General features: G+C 46.2%; 1 protein-coding gene across 1 annotated transcript; it reads right to left on the reverse strand.

The window, feature by feature from the left end:
• Positions 1–7,872: 7,872 nt before the first annotated feature.
• Positions 7,873–14,480, reverse strand: LOC119374130 (estradiol 17-beta-dehydrogenase 8). The gene is made up of 3 exons (XM_037644195.2): positions 13,820–14,480; positions 12,839–13,032; positions 7,873–8,466 (listed from the first exon to the last, which is right to left on the reverse strand). The coding sequence occupies exons 1-3, from the start codon at positions 13,983–13,985 to the stop codon at positions 8,050–8,052; spliced, it is 777 nt and encodes a 258-aa protein (XP_037500123.1). The 5' UTR covers positions 13,986–14,480; the 3' UTR covers positions 7,873–8,049.
• Between the last annotated feature and the right edge of the window lie 2,859 nt (positions 14,481–17,339).

Consider the following 17,339-nt stretch of genomic DNA (forward strand, 5'->3'; position numbering starts at 1 on the left):
AGACATTCGAAGTTGCCTTTTTTTTTTCACCAGTATAGCTATAGATTGACACTGTATATTTTAACTAACGTTTCGTCTGCTGGACCAGACTTTGTCAAATTAACAATACATCGTGGTGGGCTTCCTTATAAACAGGCAAGATCACGTGCATATATATATATATATATATATATATATATAATATATATATATATATATATATAATATATATATATAAAGATTTCGGTTTTTATTCGAGGCCGACATTTACGATACATTTCATTTATATTCCTTGGTATTACGTGCCAAAACCACGATATGATTACGAGGCACGCCGTAGTGGCACCGGATCAATTTCGACCACCTCGAGTTCTCTAACGTTCACCTAAAGATAAGTATATACACGGGTGTTGTTGCATTTCGCCCCCACCAAATTGCGGCCGCCGTGGCCGCGGGAATCGCACCCGCGTCCTAGGACTTAACAGCAAAACAGCTTAACCACTGAGCTACCACTGCGGACAAAGCAACATTTCGATGCAAGTACACACCGGATTTTCCGTCCGATCGCCCGCTACAAAGCGCACGGCATCATTAATAATCATCATCAATAACTAATATCCTCTAGCGGGCCCGGGTCGGGCCTGGTCATGAACAAGCGCGCCCTGGATTAGTTTAGTAATGAACGCCCGGGCCCGGGCTGGGTACGGTCAAGTACGCCCGAGCCCGGGCCGCGCCCGCGCTTGGAACCACGGGCCCGGGCTGGGCTCGGGCTTCATAAAGCGGGCCCGGGCCGGGCCCGGGCCGTAAAATCCGGCCCATGCAGTGCTCTAGTGTGGACTGAAGTGCTGTGAGCCTTGTTTTACAGAAATCGGTGGTCACTCGCGCACCTCCTAGGCTAGGTGGTGATATCCTCAATGTGCTCCAAAAAACTTCAAGCAGATTGTGAGCCGCTAAGGACACGGAATCTGCCAAAATGAATATTTTTCGATGCTATAGCTATGTGCCAGTGAGTTTCCTGCGCATTCATCGACGGACATGTTGTCTTTACTGAAACTTTACATTTTATGTCGACACACTTAGAAATGGTGTCAAAATATAAAAATTCATCGCAGCAGCGTGCCAATTGATGCGTACATTGAATATGTCGCTAAACATGGAAGTCAAAGTCTAGCCTTATTGCAGACAAGTGCCAGAAAAAAACGCAAACAATTCAGAGCTATCACGCTCCGCCATCGATGGCGGCACACATACTGACACTATAGGTTGCTTAAACAAGCGCTTAAACAGTGCGTTGCCTCTGTTCTCTACCGAATATTCTCCATGCATAAGTAAGGTGCGCGTTTCCTGGAATAACTCTCTCCCTCGCCAATTCTAGTAGGTGGTTGGTAAGGTGGTCCTCGTGACCGCCACAATACCATACGTTATTCATTCGCGGCATCACGCTTCCCGGAGCCAGCACCGGCTTGCGTTACCTACTCCTACCGCAGTGGGACACGCTGCTGCGCCCGGACGAGTGGCGCATGGCCACTGAGCAGAACTTCCACTCAGCATCGGCAATGGGGATCTCCTGGTGTATGGTGGCTACCAGCCGTTCGGCAATATGTCCTCCAGCGTCATCTTCATCTGCTTCGTCGATTTCCTGACCAGCACATTTGCCTCACTGTTGGTGTTTTCTCGGTTCTGGGAAACATGGCGCACACGTTCAACGTCCGAGTCGCGGACGTAGTAGCAGCGGGGCCGGGCCTCGCATCCGTTACATATCCCGAGGCCCTGTCCCTAATTTCGTTTCCCAACTTATGGGCGGCACTATTCATCGCCATGGTCTTCTTTCTGGGCATCGACTCGCAGATGGGCCACTGCGAGTTCCTCACCAATTCCATCCAAAAACTGTTTCCCTTGTTCGCTAAACAGCGTACTGTGACCGCCTTCATGTACTACTCGTTCTGCTTCCTCATCGGATTGGCCCTCACCACGCAGGTGGGGATTGCTTGCGCGAGTTTATGCAGGCCCTTTACGGGAGAGAAGCTTTTGGGTGGTTGGAAGCATGCAGACCACGCCCAACGCAGTTTAATGTGCGTATTAAGGTTTCTAAGCGAAACTGGTTCAGATGCTCCTCTTTAGAGTATGTGCTATGGCATACTTTCGCGCGTAGTACGCGTCGCCGTACAGGACGGTGTGCGCGCAGTGACTAATTGTACTATACCATAGTCACCTGTCATCATACCTCCCTCTACCTCGGTCTCTCCCTTTTCCCCTTACTCCCGGGAGGAACAGCAGGTTAGAGATCCGTTTTCCAGGCCGAGGAGAAAGGAAGATATCCTTTCTCTTGAATAAACATTATCTTATTATACAGCGTAAGCTGTGTCCAGTTCATTCAAATAACCGATTTTGGTAGCGATATCGTCCGTTTCAGCGCTTAAAGCGAAAGAAAAGCAGCGAGTACTCGGGAAAAGTACCGTCCTTAACTTATTCTTCTGCTGGCCCTCCTCAGACATGAAGCCTGGCTTGTACGTCCTAACGATCTTGGATAATTGCTTGGGCGCTCTGATCGTCTTGTTCACCCGCTTGGGCGAAGCCATCATCGTGGCGTGGATATACGGCATCAACCGCTTCTTCTTCTTCGACGTGACATTCATGACGAGTAGCTGTCCCAGCTACTTCGTGTTGATTGCATTCCAGCACTGCGCACCGATGGCCTTGGGCTCCTTCCTGTTCTACAGCCTGTACGAATTTCCGCGGAGTAGCGTGGGCGATTACATCCTCCCGCTGTGGCCGACGTGTTCGGCTGGACTCTGGCACTGGCGGGACTCGCGCCACTCGTTATCATTGCCGCGGTCAAGTTGGCCCAGTGCGGATTCAGTTGGCGCCGAGCCGAGCACACTGAGAGTGACTGGGGCCCGGCTGAGGCCGAATACCGAATTCTCTATCGCGAATGCCTCGTCGAGGTGGGCTTCGCCGAGTTCCGTTACCACGCGATGACGGCGGCCCCAGCGTCCGACCAGGAGCCACTGGCACAATCTTAAGGAGTCAAAGAAAGCCAGTCTCCTCGTGGTCCAATGATCACATGCTAATATTTTGACCATCAGTTACCGGAAGTGGTAGCGACGCCCGTAAGGCGGAAATAAATGTGCATGAGTACCAATTAGCGATATCGTACCTGTTTATGCCGATGCCGATTGACTATGGATAGTGTTTATTCGCACGGCCAAGAAATGATGTAGCTGTTTAGTTTCTATCATCTACTTTGCATGCTATAGGTAGTCTGCCTCGAGTATCTCGTCTTGAGTGATAGCGTCGACGTGCGAAAGATGTTTCGTGGTATCAACTATTTTTAGATGTTATCTTTATCATGTACAGGGTCGTCCACATCTAAGGTATTCAAGACTGTAGAAACGTGTGTGTAATACACAATTCGTAAAATTATTATTGTGTTTATCAACACCATATTTAAACGTCACATAGCGGGCATTTCCCTCGTAAAGTGGAATAAATGTTCTAGTTTTACCTGCTTGAATAATAAAGAGATGTTCACCATAGACAGCACCCTTTGAGGTTAGCGCCACCAGGAAGTGGTCGTCCTCATCATCATCAGATGTGGTCGACCCTCTACGTACACACAAAATATTTGAAGCGTATTATAGACGGTCACTTATGATACTGCAAACAATTCAGGTATGCAAGGCAACGAAAATCGTTGTACGTGATTCAAAGTGAAGAAAAGCTTAAGTTTTTTTAATGGTGTATACTAGTAGCGATTCATTTTGCGCAGCGTACAACTTCGTGCAATGTTCTGCTACGAGGCGGCATATATAAACATGTCATATACTTTGCGGCACGATATGTCACGCTAATCTGACAAAGAAGCTCTTAGATTCAGATGATTGAGTTCAGTTCTTATATTCAGATGATTGTGTCCTTGGGAGGCATGTGTCAGTCGACATATCATGTACAGTTATAGTGCACTATAGTACAGGTGAAGTGCGAAAACCTTTATTCTACAAAGTTCGCACTTCAGCGTGGAACTTCCTCTTTCGACTAGACAACGAGTACATTATATCGACATGTGTGATGAACTACTATGCAGTTTTTTTTTTTGTATTAAGGCGAAATATGTCTCGTGAGAAGGGCCACGTGTCGAAAAGCCAGCGTGTGTACAAAAAAAGGTCAACAATGCAAGAAAGCCCAGAGCCACCCGCGCGCCTCGTGGCTCCATGTGCGCGAGGAGCATATTCACTTCGTCTTTGTGGCTCGCGTGATTAGGAATTTTAAAAAGCGCCGTACGCGCGTCTCATGGACCGAGGAGCGCGAGCTGCGCGTTCAATACTTTGCAGCATTCACATTATTAAAGAAAATTAAAAAAAAACGGCGTTCGAGTGACTCTCACTTCGTATTTCGAAGGCGTGAAACTCAGGCAATAAAGAATATAAAGAGGACGATCCCTTCGCCCCCAACAGACGTCATGGAAAATTTAGAGAATTTTATTGCTCGCAATCGGGTGTGGCCTCTTCAAAATATAAACAAATGAGAGGTCTCCCGCTAAGGTCTGTATTATCACCGCTATTGTTTAATGTTCTGCTATGTACTATTCCCATACAACAGGATGTACAGGTGTACGTGTATGCCGATGACAACGAATTTTTGCTACATCAGCAGACATTCACACACTATATGAAATTCTTCAGAGTAGAAGTAGTAGTAAAAACATTTATTGCCTACATAACGTTTCTGGGCAAGTCGGTGAGGTCCTCAGTCCAGGGCTCACATATGAATAGACTGGAAACGTGGCTGGAGGCCATTAACTTATAGCTCAATATCAATAAAAGCGGAATCGTTCTTTTCGCACCAAGTGTTCCAGTGCAGATTTCTCTACTTTACCGACATCGTACCTCAGGTAGATTCGGTTAGGTATTTAGGGTTAACCTACACCGAAAAACTTAACTGGAGTCCCCATATAGAAAACATGACTGTTAAGGGAAACTCGCAGCAGGTATGCTGGGTAGGCTCAGCAACAAGCGCGCAGGTTTGCGCAGAGACGTGCTTGTTATGATTTATTGTACATAAGTACATTCGACCGATATCAGAATTCGGCTGCGTTTTGTTTTCTGGTGCTCCGGCTTACAAAGTTCGACCACTTTTTCTTTTAGAACGTGAATCATTACGAGTATGTCTTGGGCTTCCTAAATTTGTCGCAAACAATATTCTATACGAAGAATCACGCCTGCCTTCTCTTATCAAAAGGTTTCATATTCTAACAGTACGAACATTCCTAAAAATTTATGCATCTCCACAGAGGAGGTCACAGTATCTTTTCATTACATGGCCGGCCTCATTTTTTAACCACCGATGGTCTAGATTACGTTGCCCCCAAGTCATCATTACACAAAGACTTTTGGACCCATTAAAAGTTCACCTCTATGAAGTACTTATACTCAGCACTGTAGAAACAATTACGATTGAATTTGACGACATATATCCGGAGAATCAGTTACCATATCGATATCTAAATGACATTTTAGAAGATCGTTTGGCCAATCTAGAAACAAACATTGTGAGAGTGGCTGATGCTTCCGTTTGCGAAGAGAAGGCAGGTGTGGGAATCGCATCATTATCTTTAGATTGGACTTTCTCAATTCAGTTACCTGACTATACGCCTATTTTCCAGGTTGAATTGCTGGCTACAGCCCTAGCATTGGGTAAATTGCCTCAATGCCTGTCGGAAGGGGTTTTTCTAACCTACTGCCTCTCTGTCTCTTCCTCCTTAAGCGCACCAAATTTATCAAGTACCTTAGAGACATTCTATTCGCTAAATCCAAGACAGTTACGGCTGATTCGTTTAGTGTGGGTACCTGGCCACAAAGGATTGATACTCAATTAATATGCGGACTCGCTTGCAGTATCATCCCACGATGGCCCTCTTATGTCTATATGCCGACGTCGCAGCGAGATTTGAAAAGCTTACGATGTCCAATAACTTCGACAAATCTCCTTTGTTTTCATCAGATTTCCTACAACTGAAGTTTCCTTGGAAGAGAAGATGGCGTCCTTCCTTCTAGATGGCGTCCAGTTACAAGGCTACGAGGTCGAGTTCCCGCGCTGAACTTTTACGTTCACAGGTCTGGTCTGGCTCAGGTACCTTTATGCCCCCATTGCAATGAGAGTGACTCTCTAGATCACTTTTTTTTTATGTGCAGCAGGTTTAAAATCCAAAGGAAAGGACTACTAGAAGAACCCCTTCGCAACATGGGCTTAAATTTGTCACTTCTGGTGGTTCTTTCATTTGGTGCTACCCTGCTTGGTTTTAGCCATAGGAGTGTTTTCGACGCGGTGTGCAACTTCCTGTAAGAGATTAAAAGGTTTCAATGTTAAGTGTAACTTAGTTCAGTTTCTGTTTCGAACGTTTCTTTCCTTAATCACAGATGTATATACATGTATTTTTGGCCGTTTTTCTTTCGTTCTTTTTTTCTCTTTAAGCTTTGAGAAGTTATACTGTAAATGTGCAACGCATAAACTATTCATTTTTAAAACTGGTTCCTTCAGAAAGTGAATTAATTCTTTAAGAAAGGCACCGTCCAATTCATAGCCTAGCCCCCGAAGTGGGTTGCGCCAAATGTCTGAGGAACAACAACAATTTCCGCGGAGCGGGACCAACCGCTTGGAAAGAATAAAAAAACGGGATTTCGCATGACTGCTTACTGGTGTCTGGGGAAGCGAAACCTATGCAAAAGCTAAGGAAAGCATGATTGTGCATATATATATATATATATATATATATATATATATATATATATATATATATATATATATATATATATATATATATATATATATATATATATATATGTCGAGAAAAGATGACTCTAGGTCCGGGTAAATATACGCAGTGAAACAGACGCGCGTACGAAGCGATTTATTGACGTTTCGGCCGCGGGTCCGGCTTCATCAGATGAAGGCCGGACCCGCGGCCGAAACGTCAATAAATCGCTTCGTACGCGCGTCTGTTTCACTGCGTGTGTGTATTATATATATATATATATATATATATATATATATATATATATATATATATATATATATATGTGTGTGTGTGTGTGTGTGTGTGTTTGTGTATGTGTGTGTGTGTCTGTGTGTGACGATAATCAAACGATATGAAGTGAGTAGTGAGTTAACTGGTGAAAGTTAAACTAGTGAACGTTAATCACGTTACTGAATTAGCATGAGTTACCTTAATAGTGATACTTAATTAGGGAATATTTGACGTCTATATAAAAGCGCATGGTAAAATAGCCACACCGAATGGCTTTCGCTTTCGAGTCGTCTTAAGACTAATGCATAAGGGACCCTGTGTGTCTTTCTTCCTCTCTGATTTTGTGTAGACAGCCATGCGTATATTTTCAGTGAGGCGGCACTGGATTTAGAGGTGGTGGGGGCCAATATTCTTTTTTTTTTACGTGGAAGGAAAGTGGGATAGATGCACGGTAGTAATAACGATGTCTATGGATGGCTATAGGTGGCGTTGCAGTAACTGTCTCTCAGGTGAAGACACCCCAACCGCACTGCACCGGAGAATGAGGAAGGGGTGTCAAGCCAAAACAGGAAATGCTATGCGCAGTATTCACCATCATGGGGCGGGGGGGGTGCGACATTTTCTACCTCCCCCCCCCCCCCCTGTCGGTCGAGTCCGAAAGGAAACGAGCTCCGCAGTGGCTGGGAAGATGAAGATGAAGCGATGACGACTTTCCAGCGTAAGGGCGGGAAGTAAATAGTTCCTTGAATTCAACATCAGAGGTCCTTCGCATCCATTAGCTCAAAAAACATGCGCAGCCATAACTTTGCGTATTAAAAAATAGCGTGAAAGGTAGAGTAGAGGCATTGGGCAGAATTGGCGCCCTCCCCTTTTAGGTCATGCGTATGGTTGTGCCCGTACTAGACCCTTTTTGAGCGATCTCAGGAAAATATGACGGGTAGGTGCCCCGTTACTCTTTTATTTTATAAATGCAACCATTTCCTCCTAATTCTAAGGCACCTGCTTTCTACCATATGCTGTAACGGCCCCAATTCAATTGACCCACGTCACATGTAGAAGCCTCCAGTGACCTCAAGTGCTGCGCCCGAGACGTAGGAGCTGGCAGTTGGCGAGCAAAGAAACTTGATTGCCTCCGCGACCTCTCGCGGCTGAGCGATCCTCTTCAGAGGGGTAATCGACAGGCACGCATCTATGCGGCCGGGAGGAGCATTGGCCAACAAGCTCGTGTCCGTGAAAGAGGGCAGCACGACGTTGCTGCGAATGCCGTGAGGTGCCAGTTCCTGTGCTGCCGACTTGGTGAAGGCCACTACGCCCGCTTTGGAAGCAGGGTACGCGGCGGACGTTGCTGAGCCGATCTTGGCCGCGATGCTGGCTATGTTCACGATGGCCGCTCCGCCTTCGGGTAGCGGTATGCCGGACCGCAGCATGTAGCGGCTTGCTTCCCGAGTGACCAGAAAGGTACCCTGGGAATGGAGCAAGTACCACATGTAACACTTGGGTCAAAACATTGTGGATATTATTTTCTGTACACTTCATGAGGGTTGACCAGCACAGAGGACCGACAGACAGTCTGAGAGTGAGTGAGTGAGTGAGTGAGTGAGTGAGTGAGTGAGTGAGTGAGTGAGTGAGTGATGAGTGAGTGAGTGAGTGATTGAGTGAGTGAGTGGGTGAGTGAGTGTGAGTGATAGTGAGTGAGTGAGTGAGTGAGTGAGTGAGTGAGTGAGTGAGTGAGTGAGTGAGTGAGTGAGTGAGCGAGCGAGCGAGTGAGTGAGTGGCTCAACTTGCTTGCAACCAGTTTGAATGCGCATGGCCTCACTCATATATTCGTGCCAGCAACATCTTTTTATCTTGGCATGATAGAGACGAAGCCTGGGACCCTAACCTTGATGACACGTGTGTTTTGTGAAAAAAATAGTTACGTGCTGACAAACGTTTACTACTTACGGGAAATATTGCCATTAAAGAGACAAAACATGGCTGATCCCTCTCTCATAGGAATCGGTATAACACGAAAGTGAAACGTGTCTTCACAGTCGTAGTTGAGCGTTTCTTGTGCGTTGTTTCGGCACAAGGGCGAAAGAATGAATGCTATAGCAACAACTTGCAATGTCACGCGAAGAGCGGCAAGCAGCTCGAAACTAGCAATGCGCTGCTCGAGCAGAAGGGACGCACGGAAAGAACATACACAGGATGAGCGCTAACTAACAACTGTCACAACAGAAGGACGTACGAAACGAACGCACAGGTATACAGTGGATGAGCGCGAACTGTCATAGTTGTAACTTATTTGTGTGTGAGCAGCGCGCTCCTTTCGCAAAAGCATCCGCTGCAGTGAGCGAAGTCACCTTCGCGCTCTCTGTAAATTCAACGCAAACCTGCCCCGAGAGCACAAGACGTACAAGCCACCCCCCATCACGACATAAGGGCGCGCGCATCGCAACGCGCAACGCGCGGGGCGACGACCTTTAAAGCGCGCCCTTCGAGCCCTTCGCTCCATGTTAAAAAGTCTACAGCATACACTTGTCGCGTCCAACTGGCTCATAAATTGTGGTATTTGAGAAGTGCTGCTTCCAATTTTCCATTGTTTTAGTAAACAGAAAGTTACGTTACTCCGCATGTACATGTACAGCTGGTGTGTAGTACAGTGAACGCGAAGTGACCGTCGGAGCTATAGAACTACAAAGTACTCGTACAGCCGCGTTTTGCTTCAAGGACGTAACTTCCGGTGACAGGGTACATATAGAGAGATAAACATGCCATGCACCTAGAGTCGTTGTCTGCGCTTTCCTTTTTGTGTGTTCCTATTGGCAGCGTGCTCCATAACAGCAATTATGTTCTCTGAGAGCACGCTTTACTCAAGGGCCTTCTTCTAAACACATGGCAAAATAGAAATCAATATTTCTTAGCAGCTAGTGTTACCGAGATTTATTGTATTTCAAACAAACGTTGGAAATATGGTGACGGCAGGAAGCGAATTCTTTATATATGGTATACATGCTGTCGAATTTTTTATATTTGTTCAATGTTACTAAGTTTAAACAAAAATCAAACGCTTACAGTTTCGTAACTGCGCATTGAAACACGATCTCAAAATTCCCTGAACTGCACTCAATAATCTACAGCAGAAAGAATTACGAATTGTAGACTCGCCTGGAACGTACCGCTAATTTGTGTGTGGGGCTGTTGCAAAACCTTTGCAACCACTATGGAAAACTGACGTACGCTGTTACTTCCTCAATGAAATTTATCACTTTGTATTCGCCATTGGGTACGGCTTATAGAACTTCGATCACATTGTAAGGCGAAAGCCTTCGATGTCTCATAAAACGCAAAAATTGACCGTCGGCGGCGTCGGCCTTTGGTCGCATCAGCAGGAATGATGTGCAAAAAATTATCACGTGGTGACGTCACCATATGACGTCACAGATCGCCAACATTTGTGACGACATCATGGCGTCATATAACGGGATGTCACATAAAGACGTCAATGGGAGAGATCGCCGCTAGGTCAAAAGTGTGCCGATCCCGAAAACAGTGCAAAGCCAGGTGAGAAAGCTTGCAAGGCCTCCTATCCTGGAGGCAGTGCAAAACCACATTAGGCTCAGAAAGCTTTGGAAGAGGGGCGGGGGAGAATAAATACATCGAATGAGAAGAAAAAGAAGACGGCTTTCGCCTTATCTTCGTCTTCGCGAATGCATATTGGACCCTGTGAGTTTTTCTGTGCAGAGTTATGCTTATAGCTTCCTTTTTTTAATATTTACCGCATCTAAGCATATTATTATAAAAGATTAGATGCTCTAATTCATAATTCTGCTTCAAGTAGACACTAGCATTTTGTTTTGTTTCTCAATTGCAGCAAATCTCATTGAATTCGGTCGGGCGATTGTCTAATAAAAGCATTTTCGCGTTTTACGTGCATTCATACAGGCGTCATCGGAACAGGCCGCCAGCTAAAGCAAATACCAACACTGACAGTTTTTTTTTCTTCTCGTTCAGCTTAGATAGCAGCACAGTGTTTAGAAAGAACAGCTCTCACTGACTACACCTGTACAGATGGTCCATGTTTTCTGTCCTGCGTCTGTGAAAATCACGTGACCGAAGACCTTCCAAGTGCAGTAACTCACTTTGAGCTTATCGTAGCTTATCGCTATGTACGCTAGTTACAAAGGAAGGCTGGCTTCATATGGCAAGGACACCTCATCCAGTTCATTCATTAAAAAAAAAAGGTTTAAAAAAGATTGCGTGCACCGACGAGAACTCAGCGAGAATTTTATGATGCAGGCTTGCTCGCACTACTTTAACTGAATCATCTTACTCACAGCTGTGTCACATATTCTGTAGCCCGGTTTCATTTGAGGCGTGCACAGGTGTTCTCATTTTCAACCATTCGCCACGAAACAATAAAAATCGAAAGTTCCTGGAGAGATCCACTTCGAGTGCATTTGGTGTACTTTTTTTATCATTGACGCATAGAGTGGAGTTCTTGTAGGATACAGAAATGTTCACGTAAGAGCCAGGTGCTGCTTCCTGCGGCCAGCAATACCGGTACTTTTCGAAAATTCATACTTAGCAAGACAATACAGCAGAGCTGTTATTGTCGGGGGTTCGGTGTGTGTCTTAGATAGAAAATTATCATCATCATGAACCGTTACGCGCTCAATGACCGCCCAAGCATTCTGTACAGATGGTGAACACGAGAAGCTGAAACCTATCCCGCAGCTCTGCTGTGACCCCGCTTTGCGCGGGGTCACAGCACCAGTTTCACTGCAACGCCTGCCCCCCCCCCCCCACTTCCTTCGATGGTCGAGTCAGAAAGAAAACAATTCCGTCATGGACGCAAAAATAAAAATGAAGCAATGACGCGCTTCTCAAAACGTCCTGCCTTTGGTAACCGGCTTTCCGGGGGTGAAGGCAGGAAGTAAACAGTTCTTTGAATGCAACGTGAGAGGCGCTCGGTCACCATTGTCGTCAAAAACCACGTGTAGCATAATCCTGCGCGTTAAAAAATGGCAGGGTTTTGCAGCGCGCGAACATAGGAAAAAAAGGACAGAGTAGACAGAAAGAGCGCTCTTTCTGTCTACTCTGTCCTTTTTTCCTATGTTCGCGCGCTGCAAAACCTTGCCAGTATGAATACTGACCAACTAGCCCAGGTCTCTAAACTTAAAAAATGGCGTGAAAGGCCCTACTGAGTACTAGTACTATGGGCAGAGTTGGCGCCCCCTTCACATGATTAAAGGGGGGGGAGGGGGGCTACCCCTGCGCCCCCACGTGTGCACGCCTATGGATAGGTAGAATTAAGAGAGACGTTCACTTTAATTAAGTTCGCTAAAAAAACTCGCACGGTCCCTTATGCATTCAACTAAGACGACTCGAAGGCGAAAGCCATCTTCTTTTTCTCCTCAGTCGATGTATTGATCCTGTCCAGCCACCCTTCTAAAGCTTTCTGTACATAAAGTGGTTTTGCACTGCCTCCGTCATCGGCACACCTTTGGCCTGGCGACGATATCATGCGATGGCGTACTCACGTGATGTCATAGTGACGTCACAAATTTTGGCGATCTGTGACTTCATGATGACGGTATCACATGATGATAATTTTTCGCACCACTCGTGTTGACGCCGCCGACGGTCAGTTTTCTTGTTTGATGAGGCATCTAAGGCTTTCGCCTTAATAAGCGGAGTGATAAGACTTTTCGGCAAGGGGACTTGCCTCCGCGAGAGAGCGCTGATGAGACTCTGATGCTTATATTACCTTGTGCATCGGAAAACCATACATAGAGTCGATGCTCTGAGCAGTATCGAGCGCAATTTTCTAACGCAAGCGTAAAGTCTCACCCTTAGGTTAACCCTGATGATGTCATCGAACAACTCGTCGGTACACTCGAGGATCGGAACCGGGCGCAGTATTCCAGCCGCGTTCACCACTATGCTTAGCGGCTCGGAATACGCGTCCCCGATGCCCTTGAAGAGTGTCTGCACGGACGAAGAGTCACCGACGTCCACGTACATGGCTTGATGTGTCGCATCGCCTGCACACAAGCCAGAAATCGCTTCAATGAAACAGTAGCGACTAGGAAATTGCTAGGCACGGGTATAAAAGTTATCATTGACAGCGCATTAGAATATAGAACGCTTTAACCATGGATTCGTGCACTCGCGATCATTGACGGATGTACTCTGGGATGTAACGTCCTGTCGGTGAGCTACTCCCTTTGTGTGTGTGTTTTACTTCGCGGCTAAATTATGTACTTTGGAACATGTGCATGTCACGCCATCTTTAGGAGGCGGCCGCGCGCCCTGCAGCATTGGAATGGGGAACAAGTAGAAAACAATCACATATGAGGAACAAATCATAAAAGTTAATACTGACTGGCACCTATATAATTATAAAGAAAACATCTTAACATTCTGGTAATATTCCGGTATCGTACCACAAAGTGCGTAGTTACATTTAAACAGCATCCGTTAAAGTGTCACAGGTGGTATTGTGAAATATTGATATATGGCAGAAGGCCATCCTCAAATCATCATCATCATGTGATCTCAGATGAACAAGCATTGATTTAGTTGTATGTCAACTCTGGTCAAGTTTTCATGGGCTTTTATTCTCTCCTTTCCTCCTTTGCGTTAAAGAGAACTTCCGTTCAAGATGAAACAACAAGGCTATTACAAGGTTCATATGATCGTTTCAAGTTTGACACCTAATGGACATCAATAAAGTTTTTCCACCCATCCAATTTCCAGGAAATTCGGGGTGCTCGCGTCGGTAAGGAGTACTGACAAGTACGCGACGTGTCTGCGCGTGCTGCGACTCACCGGGCAAAGAATCCGCCACTTTCTTGGCGGCTTCCAGCTGTACGTCAGCGACGACCACGATAGCACCTTCGGCTGCCAGGAGTGTGCAGACGGCCTCCCCGATTCCGCCGCCTCCTCCAGTCACCAGGGCCAGGCGTCCGGCGAAAGGCTTCACTGTTGCTGCCATCTTGTTCCTGCTGTACTGTGCGCACGATTTCTGCACCAGTCCCGTTCGAATGGAACTTTCGTAAGGCAGACAGGTCCGGAAACCTGTCGTTCGTATATACGAGAGCTTCACTGCTGCTGCCTGAAAAGCAGCAGCATTTATGAGACGGGCGGGTATACAGTGGAAATCGCTTATCTTTATTGCGAACGCAACTGTGTCAGCGTAGAATGGCTTTTGTTATTCTGCGCATGAACTAAAAACGATTATGGAGCATCAAAGCTCACAAAAAATACGACATATATTTCTCGCACGGTTGAAAGACTCAAAGAAAAATTCAGGCTTTTCCCCTATAGGGAAAACGGGGGCAAGCGAAGCTTGGGGTGTGCGGGCTTGACATACTTATCCTTCTTTCTCTCTTCCTTTCTTTCTCTATTTCTTCCTTTTTCTCTTCCTATCTCTTTCTTTCTGTCTCTCTCTTTCCTTCTTTTTTCTCTCTTTTTACTTCTTTCTCTCACTTTCTTTCTCTCTTTCTTTCTCTCGCTCTCTTTGTCGCTTTCTTTTCTTCTTTCTCTCTTTCAATCATTGTTTCTCTTTCTTTCTCTCTTTCATTTTTTCTTTCTCTTTCTTTCCTTTTTTTCTCTCTCCCTATCTTTTTCGTTCTCTCTTTCATTCTTTCTTTCTGTCATTTTTTCTTCCTCTCTCTCTTTCTTTCTCTCTTTTTCTCTCTCTCTCATTCGTTCTGCCCTTCCTTTCTTTCTCTCTATTCTTCTTTCGTTCTTTCTCTCTTTCATTCCTTCTTTCTCTTTTTCTTTCGTTCCGCCGGCGCGGAACTTGAGGTCATACGTTCATGTCCACGCAACAATGAAATGTGGCGACGTTAATGACAAGTGACGTTGATCAAATATCAGATTGCCATATCAGAAGTGGATCGTGGTCGAGGACCCCACGATCGAGAGAGCATCGATTACTGGAAGACGGCGCATACAAGCACGCATATGACAAGCGCACCATCGAGGGACGCATTTCTGCACGCTTAGGCGCTGGGTTATTCGCGTACAACAACGCCGCCCCCTAAATCTGTAACTCATACCAAGCTTAAATCTGTAACTCACACCGCGAAGTCAGCATATTTGTGCCGTCTTGCAGTTTCAGGTTCGACAAATTTTCAAGCCCTTTTTAAGAATTTTTTACGAGAGCAGTAGTTAATTCACACATACCTTACATCGTTACTTTCCGGAGCACTTACATATGTAACTTAGCGCAAAGACCGCAATCAATCCACGAACCTTGGACTTTGCCTACACATCACCTGTAACCTGGTCTTCACTACGTTGGTCTTTACAACGCGGCATCCCTAGTTCAACGACTCCATTAAACAAACACACGCACGCACACGCACGCACACACACAAAGGAAAAGGAAGCGTCTTACCCTTATCTTGTACACAGATAACGAGCGATGTGGGGGCAAATGGTTCGGCTGACAACGCCGAGAACGACGGGAACGGCCTCCCCTATAAAAATGGTCTTAGCGCTCAAAGTACGAGAGAACCCAATTTTCTTATGGCTGTGCAACAAGGTCTCAAATTTAGACGCTTTCTGAAGTTGTGGCATGAAAAGAACGCTTTAATACTGTGGGGATACGTAGGTGGCCATGACAGTTTCTTTTTTCGCCACCTCTGTGACCTTAGAACTATTGCGGCCAGGAACAAATGAAAGTAGCATAGCGCTATTCCAGCATGTGCAAGCTCTGCACAGCTGCGCGCACTCGTGTGTGTGTGTGTGCGGTCGTGCTGCACTGGGTTCATTATTAGAGCGAGTAATCCCTATATCTTATACCTACAAAAGTACCGCTGTTTCTATAACCTTTTGTCGTTTTCTGCTTTCCAGAATAACGGTCTGCTGAAAGTAAGCAAAAGAGGGCACGCATGTCCCCTTTTTGAAAGTAAACAAAGAGGGCACGTGCGTGCCCTCTTTTGCTTACTTTCAGAAGAATACCACTTGAGTATATGCAGTCTGTAGGAGATCACGAAGTAGCCCGATCTACCGGTAAGTCGACTTAATGAGTATAGGTCCCAGGGAGCGCGCGCATCACTGCACGGCGGATTTATCCATTCTTAGTATGTTTCACTGTTCTACAAAACAGTAACGCGGTGAAGCTCACTGAAGCAAATGCGTCATTATCTATTGGTAAACTTCACACGCGTTAAATTCATCTTATGGTAGGAAATGTGTCGGTCTGTGCTCGTATCAGAAACCCAGTATCAGAAAGATAGGTGGTGCGCACGTAGTGAATTCACACGCAGAAGCCCCCGGCGACTTGAAGAGCCACGCCGTTGACATAGGAACTAGCATTCGGTGATCAGAGGAACTTGATTGCTTCAGCGATCTCATGGGGCTCAGCGGGCCTCTTGATGGGCATTAATGCCAGCGCCTGAGCCTTGAGAGCATCGTCACAACCTTCCGCCATGGGAGTGTCCGTCCAGCCAAGCACGGCGTTGCAGCGGACGCCGTGTCCCGCGAGCTCCGCTGCCGCCGACTTGGTGAGGACCTCGATGCCGGCTTTGGAAACGGAGTACGCCGCCGACGACCACGGGCCGTTCTTGGCCTCGATGCTGGATATGTTGACGATGACCGCACCACCTTAGGCAACGGTATGCCGAATCAGAGCATGCCGCGGCTAGTGGCACGATTCCCACAGAAAGTTCCCTGGAAACAGAGACAGCATTGTGGATCTCTGTACATAATGACGTGACGCACTGCGATATCCGAGAGGTTACACTTCAGGAATTATATGAATCAGCCGGCGCAAGCTTACACAAACCCGCCGTGGTGGTATAGCGGTTATGGTGCTCGACGGTTATGGTGCTCCCGAAGGTCACGGGATCGAATCCCGGCCGTGGCTGCCATATTTCGATGGAGGCGAAATGCTAGAGGCCCGTGTTCTTATATTTAGGTGCGCGTTAAAGAACACCAGATGGTAAAAAACTTACGGAGCCCTCCACTACGGCGTTCCTCGTGTATCGCGGTTTTAGGACGTAAAACACCAACAAATATTATTAACGTTACATGAATATCTTGATTCTACGCTCTGACAAGCCATGAAGCTATGCTATAACATTGATAACTGACCATGTCGATTGCTGTTCATATTTCTATTCATATTTATACTCAAGGCTCAGCGTACGCAAATATGCTTGCTCATATTTGTCGAGGTTACGGAATCCAAGCACGACGAAGGGCCCACTTGAAAACAGGTCCCCGAGTAAAAACTTTAGCTTCAAGCTTGCCACATTCGATTACGAAGTTACGGAAGACACATATTATAAACGTTCAGTAACCGCGGTAGATAACGCGCGTCTTGAGGCGTACAAGC

Source organism: Rhipicephalus sanguineus, chromosome 11, assembly GCF_013339695.2.
Source record: "Rhipicephalus sanguineus isolate Rsan-2018 chromosome 11, BIME_Rsan_1.4, whole genome shotgun sequence".
NCBI classification, from domain to species: domain Eukaryota; kingdom Metazoa; phylum Arthropoda; class Arachnida; order Ixodida; family Ixodidae; genus Rhipicephalus; species Rhipicephalus sanguineus.

Coding starts and splice junctions, on each gene's coding strand:
- LOC119374130 (XM_037644195.2), bottom strand. CDS start 13,985: ATGGCAGCAACAGTGAAGCCTTTCGCCGGACGCCTGGCCCTGGTGACT. Junction 13,033..13,819: donor AGTGGCGGATTCTTTGCCCG/GTGAGTCGCAGC, acceptor GCTTGTGTGCAG/GCGATGCGACACATCAAGCC. Junction 8,467..12,838: donor TCATCAGGGTTAACCTAAGG/GTGAGACTTTAC, acceptor CTCCATTCCCAG/GGTACCTTTCTGGTCACTCG.